General features: G+C 39.7%; 1 protein-coding gene and 1 pseudogene across 1 annotated transcript in view; one reads left to right on the top strand and one right to left on the bottom strand.

Annotated features, from left to right (window-relative positions):
• LOC124545945 (midasin-like) overlaps window positions 1-26789 on the top strand; it is a 202792-nt gene that overhangs the window by 136217 nt on the left and 39786 nt on the right. The window contains exons 24-29 of the mRNA XM_047124906.1: window positions 8435-8567; window positions 8869-9017; window positions 15404-15576; window positions 18992-19144; window positions 19289-19431; window positions 23049-23251. Of these exons, the coding sequence (XP_046980862.1) occupies window positions 8435-8567; window positions 8869-9017; window positions 15404-15576; window positions 18992-19144; window positions 19289-19431; window positions 23049-23251 (954 nt within the window). The remainder of the gene's footprint in view (window positions 1-8434; window positions 8568-8868; window positions 9018-15403; window positions 15577-18991; window positions 19145-19288; window positions 19432-23048; window positions 23252-26789) is intronic.
• On the bottom strand, window positions 21584-21701 carry LOC124546390 (annotated as a pseudogene).

The raw sequence follows: 26789 nt of genomic DNA, 5'->3' as shown, positions 1-26789 counted from the left end.
TCATGCTTTTAGAACGGCACTGCTTTTCCAGTATATGTTAACAAAATGCAACAGTCTTAACATTCTGAACCAAATCTCCCTGTATAACTATTTAATTATACCACACCCACCTCAGTATTTTCATATGAAATGAAGAAAAGAAAGAGTTGAATGGAGTCATATGTCTTTACACAAAAGTAATGCCTCTTCTAAATCACACATTGTACTAAACTGAGTAAGTTTTCAGTAATTCATATTCATCTCAAATTTGGCAATTGTAGAATGCAAGGGCCTTCAGTGTTAATTTTTATAGAATTATATTCTTCAATTGCTGCTTCATTCATTCACTCATTCATGGGATTCCATAGCTCCTATCATGAACCCTCAGGGATGTAGAAGTTGTTGATAAATACCTTGGCAGAAAATTAGCTGTCATAAACTTCATTCTGTAGTCTAGAGGTTTTTAGATAATCTAGAAGAGGCTAAAAAAAAAATTAGAAAAAAACTGAAAATTTGGAAATCAAATCATTTTATGCGAATTACTTATTTTATACAAGACTTCACTGATGATTATCAGTAAACAATAATAATATGTGTGCCATCACAATGAAAGGCTATTTATTTCCTCATTAAACTCATTTTTTGGGCCTTCTTTTTAGATTTTGCATTGGTATGGTGAATGTAAAAGCTTTTTCATTGACAATCATTGGCATGTTTTCTCTCTTCATGTCCCCTGTAAAATCTTTGGGAAGAATGGCTGATGGCTCACTGCAGAATATTGGAGTAGTATACATATTTACTGAACTAGCCAGTGCACAGGGAGGCAGCTGATGCCACTTGTAGCTGTTGTGATTGGTGTTCAGCATTGTAGGGAAGGAATGCTTTGATGGTTGGAAGTTTACATGAATAAACGGAGCAGTGAACCTAGCATTGCCGTTTTTAAAGTAAGATGAGAACTTCGTGTCTGAATAACTGTTTGTTTTTATTTTTCTGACTTTTTACGGTTTATAGCTACATGCTTATGAAGGGTTAATACAGGCATCCAGATGATGGGAGCTGGACCCCCATCATCTGCAAGTTAAATGAAATTGTTGCAAATGTCTCAGGAAAAATGTAACGGATGATCAAAAAATTTCCATTTGAGGCTGTTGCTGCAACTTGGCGTGACTCTGTTGTGATATGTAGGCAAGGGCTTAGTGTGGAACTCGTGTCTTTCCAACACGTGTGCGGTAAATGCAAAAATGTGATCTGTGGTGACACTATCTCCAAATGCGTCGAACAGTACCAGTGTGCTGTTATTCTTTTCTTGGATGCCAATGGACAAACACTGGTACACATCTGTTGCAGAATGAAGAATGTGTATGGGGCAACATGTATCTCAAAAACCCCAATTTCGGAATGGTGTGCCAAGTTCTGGGTGCTGGTGCTTCATGATATAACAAATATTGTAACACAGAAATGGTGTCGACTCAGGGGAGACACTCGAGCACCTGCCCTATAGGTCTGATCTCTCCCGATGCGATTAGCATGCCTTTGGTTCCTTAAAAATTGTGTTGAAGTGTTGACAGTTTCTGTTGGCTGAGGACGTGCAGCTGGTAGTTATGGACTTCTTCAGGAGCAGAACATGGTGTTTAACCAAACGGGTATCTTCAACTTGGTGCAGCAGTGAGATGATTATGTCAGTGTTTACAGCGATGTTGCATGATTGGCATACCAATTCTGAACTGTACGGCCTTCAAACAAAGTTTTTTGATAACCCCTGATAATATTATGATTGCTAAAAGGTGTTCCACATATATCTTTGACTGATATACACTAAATGAAAGTTATTAAGAACTGCAAACAGCCACTTGACAATGTAATATGTTTCTGTAAATTCTTGTCTATCTGTCAGTCAGAAGGGCTTGGACTGTACCCCCCCCCCCCCCCCCCCTCTCTCTCTCTCTCTCTCTCTCTCTCTCTCTCTCTCTCTCTCTCTCTCTCTCTCTCTGTGTGTGTGTGTGTGTGTGTGTGTGTGTGTGTGTGTTTGTTGTTGTTGTTGTTGTTGTTGGTGGTGGTGGTGGTGGTGGTGGTGGTGGTGGGAGGGGGGTGGGGGGGGAGTGCGGCATGCGCCACATCTCCTCCTAAACCAGTGGACTGATTTCAATCAGACTTGGTACACACGTCCCTTACTGTCAGGAAACAATCACTGTGGGGGTAAGACCCATCTCCATATGATAGTTCAGGAGATATGATGTCATTAACAGTGAGATGCGTAAAAAAATTGCTGCATCATGCATGACATTTAAATTTATTACTTGCTTGCTACTGACTCTGTCCATAACATATTTTGCAGACAGTATCCACATACACTGCTGAAAGTACTTACACAAATGTGTCATTGTATGACACGTAGTTCGAGATGTGTCATCACAAACACCGGGATGCGTAAAAAAAAAGGTCTTACCTTGCATATAGTTTTAATACATTTATTTCTTACTACTAAAGCACCCTTACAGTGGAGTCGATGTAAGGAAATCCCTGACACCTGAATCCTGACAGCGCTTTTGACAGCTCTCAGCTGCGAACTACAAATGGCTGTAGGGGAAAACGACAGACATCTGTAGATCTATGAAGAGACGTTGCCATAGAGACATCTACAAAATCGCGATTAGGTATGTGATGCAGGTGTATCCAGTATACAAAAACTTACACTATAAACAGAGTTCATTTTTTTGTTTTCAGTTCTAATAGAAAACTGGCAAAATGAATACCCAGGCGTGCCTTGTTGGTCAGCTAGTTTCTAATAAAGTGTCTACCGTGGTGGTACATGGTAACTTGACTGCGTGTAGGAAAAGGGAATATGAATCTCTTACAATGAGCCGCATAGCTCCCAGAAAAGATCCAGCAAAATCACTCTGGAGACATTTCCACAGGCATGTGAGCTTTAGCCACGACAAAAAACTTTGTGTAGCTGCTGTGTGATACATTCTACATGCTAGATGATTCTGCACAACATGTAGAATGTATTTGTTAATTTTTGACAAGTAAACATACCTCCTAGCAAAATTTTTCATCCTTGTAATTTCCCATTGTAGTTAGCATAGTAAACTAAAAATACAGTGTCAGAAGCAAGATAGAATAAAAACCCTGCATACTTCATTTTCAAATTTCGAGAAAAGCATGCCTTTGAAACTTTGGAATTTATCTTGCTTTGCAGCATGTGGCAAAGGAGGAGATGTTCTTCTGTTAATAGCATGGTTGGCACCCTTGTTGCACGTACTGCATTGTTGTGCTTAGAATGGAATCTGCTCTGTAGCTGTTTCTTTGTTCTGGATGTGATGGTGAATTCCTTCAAGGCTTGGACAGTGCAATGTTTACAGGTGCAGAATGTGATTAGTCAGGGCAGAATAGGTGTGGACATCTTTAGGGAGCATCCAGGTAGAAAATTAAGTTTTTCATAGATGATTGCTTGTAAAGGTTACAGTTGCGTGCAACCTGCATGTTTTGCAAGGCCACCTGTCAGCATCGGTTGGCCCAAGAGGCAATTGTCTTAGAAACGTAAGTTTACCATTTATGCCCTAGTTACCTGAGAACTTGCTGCTTGGGCCAACACTTTTTCAGCAGGGTCCAGCAGTCGACACACGATTTCTCCCCCACATTCCTGTTGGCTACACAATTTGAGTACACTGGGGGCAGATTTGTTCTCTTTAGTGCAGGCGAACGAATAACCTCTGGTGAGCTGACAATGTTATTTCGCACATAGGCCACAATGAATTATAATTGAACTTTAGATGATAATTGACTGGCTGGACCTTCTGCACAGGTTGTCCATTTGGAAGTGTATAGTTTCTTGCTGTTGATCTCTCAATCACGAATCATAGGCAATGTAGATAATGCATCTGCATTTGAATGTTTTTATAATGGGTATTAATAAAGGGAATAATGAAAATTTGGCAAGTATAAGACCCAGTTCTAAAGTGGTAGTGCCGTTCAGTCGGGCACTTTGGTTATGGCCCGAATTGGGAAAGAAAATACTTGTGAGTAGTCTTCTTCAGTAGCTCTACAGCCCTTGGTGAGCCTTGGCTTCTTCAACAATCTTCCTCCACACTTCTCGGTTATTTGCTGCTCTTTTCCACCCCCGGACTCCCATATTGCTGATATCCATTATTACCTCATCGATCCATCTTCTTCTAGGTCTCCCTTTTCGCCTAACTGAATGGATCATACCTTTCATCATTTTCTTTGGCATTCTATCCTCTGCCATTCTCTCCAAGTGTCCTAGCCATCGTATTCGCTGTGATTTAACAAATTTTACTATGTCCCTGCCTTGTATTAACTCCTGTAATTCAGCATTGTAGCGTATTCTCCAGCCTTCTTCCTCCCTTATTGGCCCATAGATTTTGCGTAGTATTTTCCGCTCAATGCTTCTTAGAGCATTTTTATCGTGTTCTGTCAATGTCCATACCTCTGAGCCGTATGTGATAACTGGGCGGACTAGTGAATTATATATTAGCAATTTAGTTTTTCTTGTAACAAGGCTACTTTTGAAAAGCTGCATATTTGCAAAGTAAGCTCTGTTTCCTGCTTGTATTTTTTCCCTTATAGCCTTTCCAATACTGTTATCATTTGTTATTAGGGCTCCCAAATAGTTAAAAGAGGACACTCCATTGAAGCATTTCCCATTGATGTTTAGGTTTTTAGGGGTTCTTCTGGCCTCAGATTGTGACATTACCATATATTTTGTTTTGTTTACATTTACTATGAGGCCAATTTTTAAGGCTTCTGTTTCCATTGCCCGGTATGTTTCTAGGAGTGTATTGGTATTTCTTCCTACTATAGCAATGTCATCAGCGTATGCACATATCTGGCTAGTTTTCATAAATATGGTGCCTCTTTTGTTGATTTTATTTACTGCACTATGCAGGGCAATGTTGAATAGGACAGTGGAGAGGCTATCCCCTTGCTTCACACCGTGTGAGTAGTAGTAAGGTGAAAGATGTTGCTGTATACAACGATTTTAGATTTATGTACATCAAAAATAATGGTCAGAGTTTCCTTTAAATTTGAAAATATTGCTTTTATATTGGTGACATTGTTTTAATGAAAAAACCAAAAACCTCTCAGACCCATTTGGAAATTTATGGGATAAGACTGCCAGTTGCTAGGACCAGGACACAACTAGTCTTTATTGGTTTTGAGTTTTTGAAAAAAGTTTTGTCGAGCCTGAAACCACTCAAATGTTGTGCCTTCTTGAGTTAAGGTCCTCATAGTGTGAGAGATATTGGCTGCTCAAGGTATAAATCACATGTTATTTACTGAGGGACTTGCAAATGTTTCAAGGTTGTTGGGAGCAGGCAATTGCTCAGTTTCAGAATGAGTTTTCACTCTGCAGCAGATTGTGTCCTGATTTGAAACTTTCTGGTAGATTAAAACTATGTGACAGACTGGGACTCGGACCTGAAACATTTTGTGGGCAAGAGTTCTGTTGACTGAAGTATTTAAGCAGTACTCACAATCTACCTTCACAGCTTCACTTCCCTGCAAAAGACAAAGGCCTCAGGTTCGAGTCTTGATCTAACACACAGTTTTAATCTACCAGAAAGTTTCAAATTTGCACACATTCTGTTGCAGAGTGAAAATTCATTTTGGAAACAATCCCTCAGGGAGTGGCAATCCATGTCTCCTAAATATCATTTCTTTCAGGAGGGCAAGTCATGCAAAGTACACAGGAGAACTTCTGTGAAATTGGGAAGGCAGAAGAAGAGGCTCTGGTGGTAGTAAAGCTGTGGGGGCAGATAGCTCAGTAGAGCACTTGTTCCACTAAAGGCAGAGATCCCAGGTTTGAGTTTCAGTTCATCAGAAAATTTTAGTTTGCTGGGAAATTCCAGTTTTTCAAGTGCTCTGAGATTCTCGTAATTTGGTTTGAGACCTTCCTTTCTTTTGATGTGCCTTACATATGTCACAATAGGTTGGAAGGGGTGAGGGAGAACATTTGGAATTGCTACATTTAAGACTTTGCTGTGAAAACTGCTCAGACAATAGTTATATACTATGCAGATGTTCATCATTTGTTTTATCTGTGATGATATTGTCATCAAGGTAATGTGGAATAGGTTTCATAAGTTGTTCCAGACATCTTTGGACTGTTGCTGGGGCACCTGAATTGTAACATGTTGTATTGATGCGCCCTGAAACGAGTGTTGATGACAGTAAGTAATTTTTTGGGGCTCTTGGTCTGAAGGGGGAGGCCAAAAATAAGTGTTGGACCAATCTGTCATGGAAAAGCATTGCTGAATTCAAAGCTGCATGAACAATTCATCAGTTCTTGGTTTAGGATATGGGTCTAATTCTACTTACGCATTCACTGTTCCTGGGGGCTGTGGCTAAGCCATATCTCCGCAGTATCCTTTCTTTCAGGAGTGCTAGTTCTGCAAGGTTCGCAGGAGAGCTTCTGTAAAGTTTGGAAGGTAGGAGACGAGGTACTTGCAGAAGTAAAGCTGTGAGTACCGGGCGTGAGTCGTGCTTCGGTAGCTCAGATGGTAGAGCACTTGCCCGCGAAAGGCAAAGGTCCCGAGTTCGACTCTCGGTCGGGCACACAGTTTTAATCTGCCAGGAAGTTTCACTTTGCTTACAGTTTGAGGATGAGTGTCAGATAATATAATATAGATTCTATTCAATGAGAATATTAACGGATCTAATAATGGGTATAGTTCCTGCACAAAATGGTATAAATACAGATTTGTTGTCAGTAAAATTGTACAGCGCTGTTGTGAGTCTGCGACTTGACTTGCCAGGAAATGAGGTATCTGTTGTCTTTAATAGATGTCCCATTCCTCCTTGGCCTCATCAGACAATGGAATGCCAGGATGGCTGTAGTTGATGCCACTGCCGAGCTTCCTGCAGTAGATTTCAGGAAGTGCAGTACTGATGTTATCTTCTGCTGTTGTTCCGGTAACTGTTGAATGACTGAACAAAAGGTCACTTGGTGAGGTTAGAACTGTACATTGTGACACTGCCCTACACACCACCTATGCATTGCTTGAAATACATGAGTGGTCATCTAATCTTACAAGCCAGTTTTCATCATTTATGTTGGTAGCACACAATACGCATTTCCTCGTGATGCTCTGTTTAAATAAATGCTGTATCAAAATCCTGTAAATGGATAAGTTTACCATAGGATAAGGCAGGCAAGTTATGAGAAGAAAAAAATGTCCACAATCCAGTTCCAAGCAAGATTCCGGTAGCAGCAGACACGGGTGAAGTGTGAAAACAAATCTATCACAGTCTGAGGAATCACACATTTCACCTCATAAGGCACACAGAGAGAGCTGAAGAATGTTGACACTGGCAACCACGAGAGTGGCTTAAGGCAAGCTATTGCCAGCGTTTCACAGGCCTGCAAGGCGGCCTCGGACCTCTTGCCAGACAGTTTGCAGCATCTCTGTCAGACAATGTGCAGCATTCCCACCAAACGTTGTAGCAGTTATACGAAATGATGATGCATTTTCCATATCGCATTTGGCGGGGCTATTAAACTCAGTTTCTTTCCTGTTGTAGCAGGCAGCTTGTTAAAGATATTTGCACCAGAATACAAAATCTTGAAATTAAAATATAGAGGCAAATTATATACTGAAATTTTTGTATAATGTACTGTATTTGTAAATCATAACCTGTCAGAAGTTGTTAGCTGCAAACATCTTTACAGAGTAAAACCATTTTCAAAGGAGTGAAAGGTAACAGTTAAATGATAGTTCACGTTTCAAAAGGAAAATCATCTCAAGAACTGTAAAAATATGAGACAGAATTTGTGGCTGTTTGTTACCTTCAGGGTATATGTCAGTACTGCTGATAGATGGATTGAGGATGGTTCAAAAAGGAAGGGCAGGTCACTGAAACTCCAGGTTATGATGGACCCAAGGGAAGACAAAGATAAAAAGGGTAAGGGGAGGAGGGGAGATAGTTAATGATAAATATTAATACAGCCTAAAGATTTAGTTGATGGCTGCACTTCTTTTAATGTGTTATGTTGATTTATTCTATGTGACTGAATACTATCATTCATTATGAAAACTACAACACAATGAATTAATGCCTAAATGAATATTGTACAGTATAGATTAATTATTGAGCAGTAAATAAGCACATAAACGAGGTGGTGCTTTCTGTAATGCAGATTTCTAGTTTACATGATTTCTCAGAGGATACACAAATGTTAAATATAATAATGTACTATTGCTTTCCTAACATCTCCTGCTATGACAGTCTTCCTACTCACTGTTTGAAAGCTTAATGATGATGTAAGTTTAATAGTTATTTGCAAATTTACCATTGTTTGCAAAACATTCTTCTTTTTCCATTTTTGTGCATTATCTTAGTTAACGGCTGAGTTCTGTAGTACAAGGGTAAAAAATCTGTAATGCTGACAATTTAATTTTCCAGTGGATATAATGTTGCTGTTTGTCTTTCCTAGGACAGTCCACAGAAGTTATTTGAATGGGTAGATGGCCCCCTCATTAAGGCAATGGAAGAAGGATCATGGTTTCTCTGTGATGAAATATCACTTGCTGATGACAGCGTGTTGGAGAGATTGAACTCATTACTAGGTTTGTTGATTCATTTGAAGTCCTTTCTTACACATCTGTCATTTATCAAAGCATTTTACTCTGTACATATGAAAACTGCTTTGAAATTGCCAGTAACTCTCTGTTATACTATAAATCTAGCAGTAATAGGCTGAGATCATTCATTGATTATGAATGAGCCAATTCCATTTCTATGATTCTTGAGTACAGGCTTAATAATTGTCACAAGGCGATTTTTTAAGCAAATAGTGCAAATATTTATCGAGATAGTATAAAGCTTATGTAGTCCATCATTTGACCTGGTGTTTTTTTCTTGTTTCAGAGCCAGAGCGAAAACTCCTGCTCTCTGAAAAAGGTAGCACAGGATCAGTTTCTGATGGTGCAGGTGACAGCTCTTGTATTGTTACAGCTGCTCCATCCTTTAAATTTGTTGGGACAATGAATCCTGGTGGTGACTATGGAAAGAAAGAGGTACGTTTCTAACAAAAACTGATGGAGCATAACAACAGTGGTATAGATAGTAATGGTGGTAGCATAATTTGCTTGGAACATATGGAAAAATGAGTGTTCAGTAATAGAAAATAAACAAAAATGTCGGCATTGGGTTTTATACCTCATTGCCAGTACAGTGTTACCACAAGTCTGTATTGTCCATGAAAGAGGAGGCCAATCCAATGCCAAAGTGGATTCTTTCAACTAAAATAACAAAATTAAGAGAAGTGGGAATAAATATTATTAATTTATAGTAGTATTGCAAATATTGAAGTGGATGACTGCAAACTGAGATAGTAGTCTTTGCCCCAGATAGCTGATGATAAAGGAATCAATGTAAAGGTTGAAAAGGAAATAAGATATCTTGAATAGCTAGGTAATTATAAAATTAAATGTTTTACTGGATCTGACAGCCATCAGTTCCGCTGTTTGCAATCAGAATTTGAAAGACATCAGCTGTTTTTCCAGAACAGGCAATTCCCTATCAGTGAAGGACAGTAAGTGTGTGGAAGTGAGCTAGTTAAGAAAAAAAGAAGAAATGGTGGTGTTAGTAGGGAAAACCTGCTGAACATTCACATACAGAATATTTACAAATTTACATTTTTTCATATTATACTATTCTAATTTGCTTGCAGCTCCAAATGCTCAATCATTTTCTTCTGGGTGAGCACCACAGCCTCATTAAATTTGAGGAAGGACATCATTCCAACAGGCTGTATTTTAAAGTCATACTTTATTCAACACTTTTATTGCAGGCATAGCTCACTTTCTGTTCTTAACCCCCCCCCCCCCCCCCCCCACTTGTGGGGCTGCCTGCATTGCCACCTGCGCCGCCCCCCGCCAGTCAGCCTGCATGCTATTTGCTCGTTTCTTTTGTCAGTTGACTCAACTAAATCGAGTTATGAATTGTACTTTCCTATGTAGCATGCACGTCCAAGTCATCGAATTTTATACTTTTCTGTCTGGCACATACATAGCTACCACATACCTACAAGAAAAGTCGTGGCCATTCTAGTGATCTTGAAAAGGTTGTTCTGTCTGGCATTTGTTCAAGAAAAGTGGAAAATATTCTACTGTTTTCTTGTACAGAGAACCTTCGATACGTAGCGTTATAAATACGTACTATTCGCCAAGTAGAAAGCTAGTTTACATTCAGAAGCAGAAATATTAAGACTGAAGAATGACCATGTAAGAAGTCCTAGTTATAGCAAGTGCAGGTCTGAAGATTAGTCAAGAGTGAGAGTGATCAGTTGATTGTGAAGTATTAATAACAGAAATTCGTAGTAATTTCTCAGAAAAATATTGTTGCAATATTCGTAACAATATTTTTACTAATAATGTGACAATATGTGATTCTTGAGTTTCTCCCGGCGTATTTGATAATCAAAATATCCACGGGTATGGTGCCGGTCTATAGTGTCCAACGGGCACAATATTTCGGCGATCAAACATGTCGCCATCATCGCCTGATGATGGCGACATGTTTGATCGCCGAAATATTGTGCCCGTTGGACACTATAGACTGGCAGCATACCCGTGGATATTTTGATTAATGTGACAATAGTTTCCCCATACCCAACTTTTAATATGTGTTAGGTATGGGAAACTGTTGATGTATGTATCTCCGTAATAGTGACTTTCGAGAAGATTCCTAAAGACGCATTGTTAGTATGTAGGCCCTCTATCGAATGCACTAGAAAGGAAAGGAATTGACAGTAAGAGTTCCATACACATAAATTGCTGGATGACGTCATCATTGGAAACTCACCCTTATATTATACGTCATAAGATACACATTGGCTTGTTGCTTTCACAGAAGGTATTTTTTCACACTCCATAAAAGTCTGGAAGCGAACATTCTGGCAGCGAGAAACAACCGAGCCACATGTATAAGAGAAGCAGAGTTGCTGCCAGGTAGTCAGTGTGAAAGCTACAATTGTCGCGATAACTTGGAAGTGATAAAAAGTGAACATCTGTGATTATTGGCTATTACCATGGACTTTGGTCAGTGTTGTGCTTAGTGATATTAGAAATACGCGAAGTGTGACCGTGTGCGTTTTAGTGCTAAGTGTACTAATGTTTCATTTTTCAGTGTGAATAAAGTGTATATTCGAAAATAATTGGCATCTAATTAACCTATGTCATAACAGTATAATAAAATGGATCATTATGTAATAAGAAAAAGAAAAATAGAAACATCTGAAGATTCTGGTCACCATTCAGCCGCAAAACCAGCGCCAGATGTACAGACAGAGCGCAGCACTTCGTCGAAACTTCCACAACAAAGATTATCGACTGATTCTTTTAATCCCATGGATATTGGCGATTATTTGGATATATTAGTGTCAGGAAATATTAGTGATGCTATAAAACACAAGCTTTTCAGAGCTCCAAGGAAATCTGAAATAGGTTATACCTTTCCTACTTCCGAGCACAACAAGGGAGGATGGGTTGTACGCAGAAAAGTGCACGATGATCGCTTTGAATAGTATCCATGGCTGGTGTTCTCAAAAGTTAAAAAGGGACTTCTTTGCATTAACTGTTCAATTTTTGTGAATAATAAAGTGGTTGGAGGAAAGAAATCCATTATCGCCAAGAAGCTTGTGACTGAACCACTAACAAAGTTTGCCAAACTTACTGGTAAAGATGGTGACCTTGAGACCCACTCCCAGCTCAAGTACCACGTTGAAGCGTCAACAGATGGTGACACAAGACGACCGCGAACTTGAGGTCGTAAATCAATTGTCAAGACAGAGAATGGAAAGCATTAGGGAAAACAGAGACTGTCTTGTACCTACAATATAAACAGTCATATTTCATGGAAAGCAAAATATTCCTCTGTGGGGGCATGGAGATGATGGAGTCTATTAGAAAATGAAAATGATCGTGAAAGTATATTGAGTAACGAGGGAAACTTCAGAGCTCTTCTAAGATTTAGAATTGACTCTGGAGACTTGCCACTAAAACATCACCTTGAGATCACTAAAGCGAACTTACTTAAGTAAAACAATGTGTAATGAACTTATTTCATGCTGTTAAACAGTCATGTTATTGAGGATACTGGAGGAAGTCGAAGATTCTCGTTATTGCAACATAATTTTTGATGAGACTGTGGACATAGCGCACATCACCCAACTGAGTTTAGCTGCAACATATGTTGATGGTGACGGCAAATTACATGCAAGATTTTTGGGTTTCATTGACATCTATAAAGACAATGATTGTAGTGGAAACATTGATGATGAACCTCAAGAGCGTCAAGATGAAGAGTGTAGCGTTACTGGTGAAGTATTAGGTACTATGATTCTAAGGAGAAAGGAAAGCCTTTCGCTGTCACTGGAGGACTGTGTGGGTGTAGGCAGTGATTGTTGCTCAGTTAATATGTCAGAATTGAAAGGAGCTGTGGCTTACAATAAAAAAGAAAACTATCAACATGCAAGTATCACAGTGTCGAAGTCATCAGCTCAACCTCGCTGTCTCTCGCAGTTGCAAAGTTGCAAGTGTGAGAAACTCGCTTGGTATTATTGAAGAAGTATCATTCTTTACAGCATCTAGCCAGTTGTGTGCGACACTGAAGAGTCACCTAAAACCCTCGCTGCAGTCACATTGTCAAACGAGACTTGTTGAGCGACATGATGCTGTTATTCAGTTTGCAGCTGATCTCGGAACAGTTTGCAAAGTTCTTAAAAAATACAGTGGTGGAGGGATAGAACAACGGCTGCCAAAGCCAATATTCTCCTTCGAGCTCTCTCTAATTGTGAGTTTATCATCACTCTCTTTACACTGAGCGACATTAAGAGCATAACATATCCACTCAGCAAGATCTTACAAGACCCTAGTTTGGACGTCGCGATGGCAAAAGCAAAATTAGATTTGACACTTGAGGTGTACGATAACATGAGAGCTAATGCTGATAGCCACTTTGCTTGTATTGTTGAGGAGGCAAAGGCAGTCATGGATGATTTAGACGTGGAGATGAGTTTGTTATGGAGATGAGTGTTCCTCGTCTTACAGACGAGATAGACAAAGAGACAGGGAAAACTGCGATCATAATGATGATGCTATGACATATTGGAAAAGAACTGTTTTTATTCCCTCATTGGACCATGTTACGACTGACGAGAGAACATTTTGCTGAAGAAAATATTTATCATTTTAACATACTTGTGCCCTGAGAACAACTGAAACCTGACAGCTATAAATTGAATCAGTGCTTAACTGAATTACTGTTCTTTGAATAAGAATCACTCTTTGTGATTAAAAGGAGACTAATTGGAGAGATTCTTCAATACAAGCAAACGAGCATAAACACCCTTAATGATCATGGTTCTGTTATGCAATCATTGTCTGTTTGTCCTAAATCTGACTCTCCTACTTTGCACACTCTGTACAAAATATTTGCTTGTCTACCTGCATCTATTGCTACAGTAGAGAGAAATTTTTCAACATTGCTGCATACAAAGACATGGCTGAGGTTGACAGTGGAGGAGGATTGACTTAATGGCTTAACTCTGTTGAGCAGTCACCCTGACATTGATTGTTCTGTTGATGACGTAATTAACAAATTTTCCAGGAAGAATAGGCGCATAGAATTCATCATTTAAGGAGGACAACCTCAATTGTAACTTTTTTACATCATAAAATGGCATTGTCTTGTGTGTGTCATAAGATGGCATTTTCTTGTGTGTGTGTGTGTGTGTGTGTGTGTGTGTGTGTGTGTGTGTGTGTAATCAGTTTAAATAAAACTTTCTTAAACTTTGTGTGACTTGATTATTTTTTATTGTGTAAAAGTAAAGGTAGCTCACGATATCTTTAGCAACACCTCCGTGAGGTTTTTCTGCATCCACCGCTGGTCTGGTAGAATGATGTCTTTCCTTAAATAAAGTGCTGTTTCTAATGTTTCATACTTACAATGTTTTGCTTCTGACTTCTTGCTAGTCTACTTGGAGTTGTTCCAAATTTCCAAATGAGGCACAGTTCTCCCATTTATGTTGTTAGTTTCCTTTCATCTCCTCTCCTCTCTGTAATTATTGTGTAACTAAGCATTAACCCTCTATGTACAAGCTCAACAAATTGCTGTATCTGCATAGTGAGAAACAGCGTAGGAAGCTGTGCTGCACTGTGAGAATTTGTTCAATTACTTCAACATGTGCATCTTGGGAATTCTGTGTAGCGTGGATGCTTATTTTCAACTACGGATATTTATTGTTACTGCTCTTGAAACATGTAAATTATCAGCTTTAAGTAAATATTGCATGATAGAGGTAATATTTAACTATATCTGGATACAAAAATGATTACGTGGTAGACATTACTTCAGAATTTGTGAGTGGATTTTTTAAATGTTACAAATCTGTGAACTTAGGCATTTGGAAGCCAAACTATTTTTGTTTCTGATAATGGCTCGTACAGTACTTAACAGAAGGGGAGGAGCAGCGTTGTCACTCGTGAGGCTGATGAGGAGAGTGGCTGTTGTTGTGTGAATACCTGACCTAGTAAGGTGAGCCAGTTGGGTAAGAATGCCAAAGAAAGGTGTGAGGTTAATTGTGTATCAGTTACTCTTCTCTGCAATTAGTTTATGGGAGGAGTGGATCTTTCAGATTCACTGATTTCATTCTACAAAATTGACATCAGATTGAAGAAGTGCTACCATTGGCTATTTTTTCACTTACTCGATATGACGGTAGTAAATGCGTGGCTAATGTGCGTGAGAGGCCGTGACCCTCTCGGTGTACCCGAGAAAAAGCAGAAGCCACTTCGTCACTTCAGAGCTGAAATAACTGATGCCCTGTGTAAAACCAACGTGGTCATAAGTAGGAGAAACAGGTGAAGAGCTTCTTGAAGTGTAGCTACTGAATATGCAAAGAAGAAGAAAATAGGGCATGCATCAAAGCCATTTTCCCAAAAGGTTGTTCACAAAGACAATGTTGGACATTGGTCAATTGTGTCCGAGAAGAGAGGTTCATCCTAGACACCAAACTTCAAAGGAAGTCCGTCAGCTATCTTCCAGAAGTGTAACATTAATTTGCGCATTGAGAAGAAAAAGAACTGTCTTCTGGGCTTTCGTTAGGAATAAAAAGTAAAAGACTAGTCAAAATTTGAAATTCTTAAATATTTTCAAATGTTGGGCAAAAAAAATGTAGTTATCGACAAGCCGACACTTACCTGTATCCTTAAAAGTCTAACAAAAGTATGTAACACTACAAAATTATCATATGAGGTCATCTTAATGTATTTTTTAGCAATATATGTTTATTGTGACCCTTAAGTAGCACAGATATAGCATTTAGAATTCTTTTTCTTTATTGCTTTGTAATTCTGTCTTTGGAGGGTTAATGATTAATGATCAGTGGCTTCTGTTCCAGCTTTCTCCAGCTTTACGCAATCGATTAACGGAGATATGGTGTGAGTCACACTCAAAGCGGGAAGATTTAGAACAAATTCTAAAAGTTAATCAGAAGGGTGGCTTGCAATTAGATGTCTCTGTTCTTGTCATGGATTTTCTCGATTGGTTTACCAGTACAAAAATTGGCTCAAAGTAAGTGGTTTTTATTGCTCTACCATTGGATACTCCTTTTTAATTGTTAGGTACTTCTTTGTCTCATAAATTTACAATATTTATGCTGTGGATTTGAGTGCAGTTGTATTGCTCTGCTGTATAATAAGTTGTAATTGTCAACAAGGTATGATTCTGGATGTGCTGTTGTCGTACTAAATAAACAAAAGTAACTTATTGTCATTTCCTTATGTAAAATATGAGAACAATAGTTTTCACATATTTGTATAAAAATTTTTATCAGTTTTGCTTGCTGGTTTTGGATGTCATGACGCATCTGCCAATTAAAAGGGCAGTACAAAAACATCTACATCTATGCATACACTCCAGAATCCGCTGTGTAGTTTGTGAGAGGGGGTTAATCCATACTAATACCAGTGATTTTTATCCTATACGATTCACGTAGTGAGTCTCCGCACACACCTTAATCTCTGTTGTATGATCTCATGATCGATACATAATGTGTATAGTGGTGACAACCTAATTATTACATGAGTGCTTGTTCTGTGAATCTGCTCAGCAGAACTACAGCCTGTCCACCTGGGGATGGCATATCTGCAGTGACAAAAACTACTTTGCCCAGTATGTCATGACCAAGCTCTGCTGCAATCATTGCACAGCTTTTGATATGGGTGTCACTACCAACCAGGGTGAACGGTCATTGCCCAAGTGTGGCCAAGAGCCTCCTCTCAGTCCATGTCTCCCCATGCTCATTGTATGGTGCTGTCTGCCAGTGGATCCACCAGTTTTTTCACCTTCTCTCCTCAATTCTGACCTCCCTCCCCCCCCCCCCTGCCCCCCCCCCCCCCCACCCCCCCACCCGTGCCCGACACTCTGCCTGGCATCCTTGTGCTGCCACCATCTAGTCACTGCATGGTCTGCCAGGTGCCAGGAGGGAGCGCTCACTTCCTGCCCCCACCCGTGCCCTGCTATCCCTCCCCATTCCCTGCCCCACTCCGGCTTGCTGCTTGCATTTGATGCAGTTGCATTGTGGCTGAATATAGTCATCATGTGTGTAAGGCTTAGCTGAAAGCTCGATGTATGACTGTCTTCTCGTTGTGCCTGTCTGCAGCTTAACGTGCCATCTTTACGAAGAGTAGCAGTCTATCCTTTTCATAATGTTGTCGGTATTTGAACCTGGACGTTCCCTCATTTAATACTGTCTTTTGTACGGGCTTCCCTTTCACTATTTCTCTCACCACCTCATTTCGTACTTTATCCATTCTAGTTAGACATCTCTTGTTTCTATGAAATTTCATCTTGTGAACCTTTACCCTGCTGACCGGCCTTTTCTTCACGACTTAAGTCCCCGACGTGTACGTCAGTAAAATTTACTCCCTCTAGTCTGTAGTCACATTTTATTATGTCTAATTGCTACTGGTTTAAATACCGTTAGGCCGTCCTGTGATCATGGAATTACTACACAGAGTTGAAATATAGTGTAATAAACATTTTCTAAAGATCTTTCTCTGTGATAGCTATTGTAGATATATTTAAATGTTTCTTAAAGAAAGTATTAACTATGTGCTTTAAGTTGGTTGTAGGGTGGCCTGTTGGTACAGTAATCGTTAGACAAATTAAAAGAGTGACCACACACTAAAGCAAATGAGTTTTTCTTTTTTTTATGACGTTTAAGCAGGAATATGTATGCGGCATAAGCGAGTGCTAGAGCACAATATGCTCAGTGTAACACTTGTTTGCTGTCTGGTGGGGCATCTATGCTGCAGACCAGGCTTCATACACTCTGCAAGAAACCATGAGGCTGCCTCCCTGTCTTGCTTATCTCCTTATCATTCCTCCTCGCTCTCCATGTGCTTGATACTTCCCACTTTCATGTAATTGCTCTATAATACTTATACCCATTGCTCTCCTCATCCTGTTCCTTGTTGTCACTATCACTTTACCAAAATAAAAATATTGCTTATGTCATCGCCACCTCTGTGCCATGATGAGAAATTTTATCCACTGACATCTGAACTATATAAGTAATTTTAAACAGAAAATTCACCGAGACATAGGTTTCTCTGTGCACTATTTTCGAAGACTGTCTTGCCGGCATTTCATCCTGTGCGACTAAATTCTATTGCCACTCACTGATTCGTTGAATGGGAAGGAAGAGGGGTGAAGCAAAAGGACTGGAGAGCTTTAGGAAAAGAGGTAGATTATGGAAAAGTTACCCAGAACTGCGGGTCATGGGACACTTACTGGACAGGACGAGAAGTAAAGACTGGTTGTTGGGGACTGCCAACAATCAGTCTTTCCTTATCATCCTGTCAGGTAAGTGTCCCCTGACCTGCAGTAGTTCTGGGTGACTTTTCTGAAATCTACCTTTTTTCTTAGAGCTCTCCAGTCCTTTTGCTTCACCCCTGTTCCTTCCCCTCCAACCCCCCTGCCGGAAGAAGGTGCCACTGGCTCCGTAAGCTTACATAATTATAACTTTTTATGTGCGTGTACTGCTGCTGCTTGGTGAGTAGATTTTTTTATCTATCCAATTACATTATACTGTCAAAAATTGATTGTTTTCATTGTTAAATTATGTTGCTGTTTCATTCTATGCTTTAATTGCTTTGCTAATTGTATCAAAGTAATCTTTGACTGGTGGAGTTTGCACTGAAGATGCATTCAGATAATTGTGCAAGATCACATAGAAAATTCAAATAGTGTATTTCATTGTTGGATGTTGATATTAGTGGGTTGTATTAGTGTTACATAATTAAATTGCTGTTTTTCAGTTACTATCAAAGTATCTTCTTGTATTCAAAAGTTATTGAGGCCATTGGAAATGGAGGTATAGTTCAGATGATGGAGAATGGTACAAGGAATCTGTTAAGAAAGTTTCACTGAATTCACCTAATTTAATCTAAGAGCAGCACAGAAGTTGTGAATCTGGACAGTCAGAGGGCTTTGAACCCTGTTCTGTCCAGATTCAGTCGGTACTGTAACCAATGCACTGCATTGCTCAATTTTAAGTCTACAAAAATAATTCTTAGGTTGAACAACATAGTTATCACTCTCGCCCAATTCAGCTTTGCATGAGTTTTTGTGATAAAACTAACTGTGGTTAGGTTAGCAAAGCACCAGGCATACTCTCGCTCCAAATCTGTCAGTGTGTTTTATGGTCCATTAATTGTTTTTGTTCATTGTAAAGAGCATATACGAGGAATATGATGATGATTTCATAAATTTATCACCTACCTGACATCCTTTCACTGAATAAAAAATAAGCATTTTATTTGCAGGTAAAAAATTGTGGATATTTTGAAGTCAGGTGATGCAGTTCACCACATTTTGCTGATAATTAAGTTTTGCTACACCAGAGTAGCCAGATTTTATGTTACTTTTGTAACAGTTAATATGATTTACGTAATGCAGCATAACTTTGGTGACATTTTTACAGGTTTCGTGTAAATGTCCGTGACCTCATCACATGGGTAAACTTTTACAATGTATGCACATCACTGAAAGGGATGTCTCCTGCACTTGCTTATGTACATGGCGCTTTCCTGACGTTTCTTGATAGCTTTGGTTCAGGGATCACTTCCAACGAAAGGTCAGTATTCTCTCTCTCTCTCTCTCTCTCTCTCTCTCTCTCTCTCTCTCTCTCTCTCTCTCTGTGTGTGTGTGTGTGTGTGTGTGTGTGTGTGTGTGTGTGTACAATATAGAATTTTTTTTTATTAAACCCCTTATTTTTCAGTGAAGAAAATTTGAACATTTTGAAATCAGCTGCTGTGCAATTCTTGGCAAAACAAGTGAATATCTCAGAAGAAAGCTTTGAGCAGCCTGCTAACATTATTCGGGGCAAAAATTTATGCATTCGTCCATTCTCCATTGAGACAGGTTAGTATATATAAATATAGTATTTTTATAATTATGCTTGTGAATTCCAGTTTAAGTTGTTGCCTGGTTTTGATGGGTTTTAGCATTTAATCTTTTATATTTTTCATTTTGTGATTGGAACATATTGAGATCCATAACTGCTTTTGCAAGTTTTGCTAAAATATGGTGTGATATAACTGGAAGTGATCAGTGAAGTAAAATATTTATATCATGCATAGAAAGAATCTTTTGCGTAAGCACTAGTTCCAGATGGAAACAAAGAAAAATGTAAAGTTGCTAACTTTTAGAATCAGGAGACCATTCTTCCGACAGAAGTTAGAAAAGGGTGGTTGAAAAAAGTGGATAAGCCTTAAAGATTTTGAAAGTCACCCAGGACCCCAGGTCAGTAGACTTGCCACATTGGAATCTCTCTCTTAAACTCTCCTTTTTTGTGAGGAGGAGGAGGAGGAGGAGGAGGAGGAGGAGGAGGAGGAGAAGAAGTGTTTGACCCAAGACCTAGTAATTTTCCAATGGCTTCCACTCAGTAAACACATTTAGTTAACTGGTATTATTGCTGTAATAGTGTCATTGTTAATAATAATAGTAATGAGGTAGTGTACTTCTTAACACTCATAATCAAATGATTTTAAGTAATGTAAATTATGTAACAAATAATTGTTTGTGGATGTAAGTTGCTGCTACTAATCAGAGATGTATGGTATAGGTGGCAGAGATGTAAACATCATGTTATAAAGTACAGTATAATGATACAAACTTCTGTAGTCACTTGAGGTTTACATGCAGCCAAAACATTCTATACAGATTTGTTTGATGACTCTTAACATTGTTTTTATTTCTGTAAGGAGTTAGAGATGTTTACTTGACTAATGGGAGTAATGAATGCTACAAATATGTTAAACAACTTAAGGCTGAATGTAAAATATAACATCTGTTCAAAACTGCCAAAATATTTCAACACATTAAAATTAAAATCCTAAAGATAATTGTTTCTACCCAAACAGCCTTTACAGTAATGATGGTGTTTGTTCTTGGAATTCATTGCGTCTTCAGTTGTGACATCCAAATGCTAGAAATTGCTGGATACTATTCACTTAAAAGGGAAGCCCACTGTTGTTACTCATTTTCTACATTCATAAAAAAGAGGCTACTTGTAGGGAGTGGATGATTTTCGTATAAACTGCAATGCACCCCCCCCCCCCCCCCCCCATTATATCTGCACAATGCACTGTTCTGTTTGCTCTGTTTCTGAGTTATACAAAAAAGAAAATAGGTATTAATTTGAATTTCATTTCTCATCTTTATGTCATCTACCAACCATAAAATAATTCCGCTCTAGTGGACTAAAAGACTTTTTTGGGGAACTGAACTGAGAATTTCAAGGAATACTGCACTTGTTTAGTGGTATGTCATAGAGCAGCATGTAACAATCAATGAGTCCTGGTTGGAAATTGTAATTGGTCAATTGACATGAAGTGTACCAAATATGGATTTCTTGCAAAAATAATTAAAACATTTGGTTTGAACACAGTTGTACAAGATAATGAACCAGTCTTTGCTGTGCGGCATAGATGTGTTTGCCAAACAGAAGCAATTGGAAGCACTAAGTATGATGCAAAGTTGCCAGCTTTTGGAACAAGACACTCCTCCCCATCCTCCTCACAAAAAAGATGACTGAGTAACATGAGGAATTGATTAAGACAATTTGCCTTGCTTATATATAAGTAGGGGGGAGGAAGATTTAAACACCCAACTTCTTATTAGGGTTTGAACTTTTGAATTTTGTCATTAAATCACTTTATGTGAATGCTGAAGCGATTTCTACAGCAAAACAGCAGTTGTATCATTCTGCTACTTGTCTTGCTGATATTGTTTTTTTGTCTTCTCTACTCTCAACATTATTGGGATGTTGAATGTGTAACACTGCCTCACATATGTGTATGAAAGTTATAATCATACTAAAACTAAACTAAACTCCGCTCGAACGTTCTGTGAAGGCCTAACGGTACTGACCGGTTGCCATGTCATCCTTAGGCCACAGGCATCTCTGAATGCAGATACGAGGGGCATGTGTTCAGCACACCACTCTCCTGGCTCTTTTGTCAGTTTACAAGACCAGAACCGCTACTTCTCAATCAAGTAGCTTCTCACCGCTTGCCAACAGCACTCGGTAGACCAGATAGTCGACCATCCAAGTGCTAGCCCAGCCCGACAGCACTTAACTTCAGTGATCTGACGGGAAATGGCGTTACCACTGCGGTAGGGCTGTTGGCTATAATTATATTACTCAGTGATATTTTATTCGACATATATGCCGCATGATATTAATATAGGGGAGTCATGGTAACAAGTCAAACATGTCCACAAGTGTTAGCATCTTGATAATTTTGAACTCCAAATTCTGCAGTATTTCAGTGTAGGAAGACTGGAGATAAGTGATCAACAAAGAATTCCTTTTGTAGATGAAACAGTAAAATTATATGTATGTGCAACTTTTGAAGATAAAACAAGGATAAGGTACTACTGTTGGTGTGTATGCTCAGCAGCTATTGTAACCTGGACTATTAACTGAGAATTATGATAATGTTTGACCGAGTATGTTTTGAACAATGTAGGAAACGATAGGCTGCTACTTAGTGAAGGCTGTGGCTGAATGCTCATATGTAAGTGTGTCTTAATTGTGCTTGTCTGCAACTTAACTTGTTCAATCTATCTTTTCCTACATTGTTTTATTTTGAGTATGTTTTTACCTGTGTATGAGACATAATGTGCACAAGATTATATTATTTAGGCTGTGAATTACATTAAATGATGATTGGATTATCACTGTAAGCAAAAACAGCAACTAGCCACAGTTAATTATTATATTTATCAAAAAAGAGTTATTACTGGTTTTGAACCAAGAGGTTTGTCGTATAATGGCTGTTCAAACTACTTTATGTTAAATAATTTATGTCAGTGAATTGTGTTTGCAAGAAATTGCCCTGCAGGTATGGTTCAGTTGTTTACGTTTCCTGAATCATAATTGTGACCTCTCGCTGTGATATGGACTATCTAGTTTCTGGAGATAGTTCACTTTCTCAGTGTGTGACACACACACACACACACACACACACACACACACACACACACAGAGAAGAGAGAGAGAGAGAGAGAGAGAGAGAGAGAGAGAGAGAGAGAGAGAGAGAGTGTTTCAGAAATTGTTCTGTGGAGTAGTAAGAGTTGTCAAGCACAAGCTATTTCAGTTTGTGTTATAAGTTAATTTTGTCATCTTTTAAATTCTTTAAATTTCTCGGTAGGTGGTAAAAGACTTTCATGCTAAAGTGAAACAGTATACAATAAATAAGTAAAGAAACCATTGCACTCCCATGATCATCAAGTTATTATTACAACTGATTTCAAGCTGGACATACAGTAACTGACAAATGTATGTTCAGGTTCATGTGTCCAAACTTCCATTCAACACAATAAGAGTGCAACCAGTTGTGGGTGTCAGCTGTGTATATTTTATCTTTAGAACAACAATCTGGTGTCAAGTTATGTGGGACTGTTCATTGTGTAACTTTGCATATTTTGTTGATAGAAAGTAATGGTAATATTCTTATAATTTCTGTCAACAGGTCCGTTGCGAAATCCTCTGAAAGGATTTACCTTTGATACGAAAACAACCCTATTAAATGCACAGCGTGTGCTGCGAGGCCTGCAGTTGACCCGGCCTGTGCTGTTGGAAGGCAGTCCAGGCGTTGGAAAGACAGCTTTAGTTGCTGCTCTGGCGTGTCTTGCCGGGCATCACCTTGTACGCATCAACATATCGGAGCAGACGGTGAGTAAACTGTCTTTACTGTTTTCCATCATCTTACAAATGTATGTCTATTTGAAACTGTTTTTCTTGTTGTTATATACCTCTACTATTGTCCTGTGATGTCTCATGCTCCATTCTAATACAGACTTTTTCCCTGCCTGCCTAAGGCCAGCTGTGTTCCTTTTTGAACAACTGGCTATTTTTGTGACTGATTCATCTCATCAACTTCCTGAAAGGCATTTGTTATGTAGATTGTACTGTCCTCGTACCCTCCAAATCGCTTTCCAACAATTCGAATAAAATAAATAAAAAAGTCAAGTACAGTTAATTGTGGAGTTGTTAGACTGTAATCAGGGGGTTGTTGGGGGGGGGGGGGGGGTTATGTAGTATCAAGAGCTGGTATACCACATAACATAGGAGCCAGCAGGATCAATCTGCTGGGTACACCCGTCGCATACATTTTAGGCCCTATGGAATCGATTTTCATGTTAGTGGGTATATAGGGGTATCTCTTTTACCACAAATATTTTACCCCCCCCCCTCCTCCCCTCCTCCTTCTCTCTCTCTCTCTCTCTCTCTCTCTCTCTCTCTCTCTGTGTTTATGTGTGTGTGTGTGTGTGTGTGTGTGTGTGTGTGTGTGTAGGTGAGTGGGCACATGCTACTCCACTCAAGTAGTTGATATAGCATATATAGTGCTGGCCAGTAATGTTATTGCACCGGGAAGAGCACATGATTGAATTTGTAAGTGATTTGGGATATACAGGGTGCAACATTCAGAACAGAGGACCACCATCTCTGACACAGCCAGCAGTGACTGCGATACGGCTGGCCATCGAGTTGAACTGGGCTCAAATGACAAATACGGGTACGTCATTCAGTGCTGCTTCGAGCCTGTGCCGGAGTTAGTCAGTCATAGAGGACAGCATGTGGTGGCTGGTGGGTCTCTGAGCTGACTGTGAGCACATCTGGATTGGGAAAGAGATCAGAAGAATGTGTTGGCCAGGGCATCAGTCCAATACCCAGCTGATCGATATAGGTCAGGACAGTGCAGGGAAAGTGTGATCTCTCATTCTCTTGCAAAGCTAGGATACGGCCACTGGCCTCGACATGCCATAATTGCTGTGCTCGCTATCCCCCATACCGTAACCCTAAATGCTTGGTCCAAATGATGGTGATAAATGCAGTCTTTCAATGTTCATTCTCCATCGATACATCTGTTCTGATGCTCTATGCAGACTCATCTGAGAAGACAATGTTGTGCCACTCCAGTGTCACCATTGGGCAGACGACTGTTGACGCGCATCTCCCTTCTGCTGCATCATGTGAAACTGCAGCTATGGTTGCTGTGCTGACAGTTTGTGGCATTGTAATCATCATCACACTGTATGTGTGGATAGTTGTCTTGCTGCAAAAAAACCCACGTTCTGTGACGTGGCTGTACGACTCTGCACAGTCGAGCGTACAGTATGTTTGTCCCCTCGGGCACTAGTCATGTGGGGTCATTGAAGTCGTGCATGGCTCTGAGCATGGTCCTCTTGAACCCACCTATTCCTATTTTCATGACAGTCGTGGGATCCCAGCCAACATTAGCAGCCGTATCACAGAATTGCAAACCGCGTACTGGGAAGGCGACGAGCGTGCTGCTCTTGAATCTGACAAGTGATGGTAGACACTTATGCGAGACGTAACACTTCTCGCAAAAAACTAATGCACCAATATGATTTCTGAATGAGAAACCTGCAGTGTAATCTTTACCGTTTAAAAAAGCAGATAAAAATTCACTTGACACCTTCCCATCCCCAAGATTGACAAAGTTTTATGGAAGTTCAAAATTTAGTGTGAACTTCAATGCGAGATACTTTTAATAGTTTCTACGACAAAACTCTTTTCTCGAAAACTGACAGAAAACCCCAAGAGATGCTGGTCATACGTAAAGTACATCAGTGGGAAGACACAATCAATACCTTCATTGTGTGATAACAATGGTGATGTTACTGATGACAGTGCCGTGAAAGCACAGTTACTAAACACAGTTTTCCAAAATTCCTTCACCAAAGAAAATGAAGTAAATATCCCAGAATTCGAATAAAAAAAAAGAAAAAGAAAGAAAGAAAAACAGCCAACATGAGTAACTTCCACTGATGAGGCAAAACGTTATGACCATTGCCCAACACAATACTGGATGCTACCTGGTGGCATTGCTGGCATGCGACACTGTAACAAAGGTATGTAAGCGGAGCTAGTGAAAATATGGGCTGCAAATGGGGAAATCCAAGGAGAAAAACAATTTTGACGAAGGCCAGATTATTATTATGCAGAGCCTTTGAATGAATATATCGAAAACCGCAAAGCTGGTAGAATGCTCACATGCTGCTGTCATGAGCATCTACAGAAAGAGGTAGAAGGACAGTGAAACTGCTACTAGGAGCTAAATGGTTGGACATCCACGACTCTTCCCCGACCGTGGGGTTTGGAGGCTTGTCTGCTCTGTAAAGTAGGATGGATTGTGATCTCTGGTACCCTGCCAAAAGAGCACACTGGTGGTGCATGCACAAGTTTTTCAGGGCACACTGTTCATCGTCCTTTGTAGAACGTGGAGCTCCGCAGCAGACCACCCAAACATGTTCACGTGTTGGTCCGACTACATTGTCAGTTACGAATGCAGTGGGTACGGGACCATCAGAAGTCGACCTTCAATCAGTGGAAACGTGTTAGCTCTTTGGGTGAATCACATTTTTGCTATACTAGGTAGCTGGTCATATCCACAAACTCCGTCATCGAGGTGAATGGCGGCTCGAAATGTGCAGCACGCCACAAACGCAGGCTTGTGGGAGCAGTATTATGCTATGGGAGATATTCTCTTGTGCTTGCACAGGACGTATGGTAGTAACTGAAGACGTGCTGACAGCTGCAAATCACCTGCATTTCTTCATGCTTGATGTCTTCCCCAACGGTGAAGTCGTCTTTCAACGGTATAATTGTCCATGTGTCTGAGCCAGAACCGTGCTAAGTGGACTCACGTTGATGTCTGACATAAATCCTATGGAACCCATCTGGGTCACTATCAGGCACCATCACAGCGTACACAAATCGGTGGCCCGTTATTTATGCAAATTACATGCCTTGCACGTAGACATCTAATGCCACATACCTCCACACAAAGTGTCAGATGCCTGATAAGCAGAGTCAGTGATGTATCTCATTCCAAAGATGGACAAACAAGCAATTAAGCAGGTTGTCATAGTGTTTAGACTCATAAGTGTAAAAGTAGATATGCCTAGTGTAGTGAAGCAGCTTGAAACACTTAATTAAGGCAAGGCCTCTGGTCAAGTGTATACCAGTCAGGTTCCTTTCAGAGTATGCTGATATACTAGCTCCATACTTACCAATGAAACACAACCATTTGCTCGTCAAAAGATTTGTACCCAAAGACTGGAAAGTTGCACTAGTTGCACAAATATTCAAGAAAAGAAAGTGTAATCCACTGAATTACAGACCCATATCACTGACATCAATTTGCGGTAGGAGTTTGGAACATATACTGTACTCAAACATTATG

The sequence above is a fragment of the Schistocerca americana genome, chromosome 8 (genome assembly GCF_021461395.2).
Source record: "Schistocerca americana isolate TAMUIC-IGC-003095 chromosome 8, iqSchAmer2.1, whole genome shotgun sequence".
NCBI classification, from domain to species: domain Eukaryota; kingdom Metazoa; phylum Arthropoda; class Insecta; order Orthoptera; family Acrididae; genus Schistocerca; species Schistocerca americana.
The sequence above is the reverse complement of the archived record's forward strand: the minus strand, read 5'-3'. Positions and strand labels throughout refer to the sequence as shown.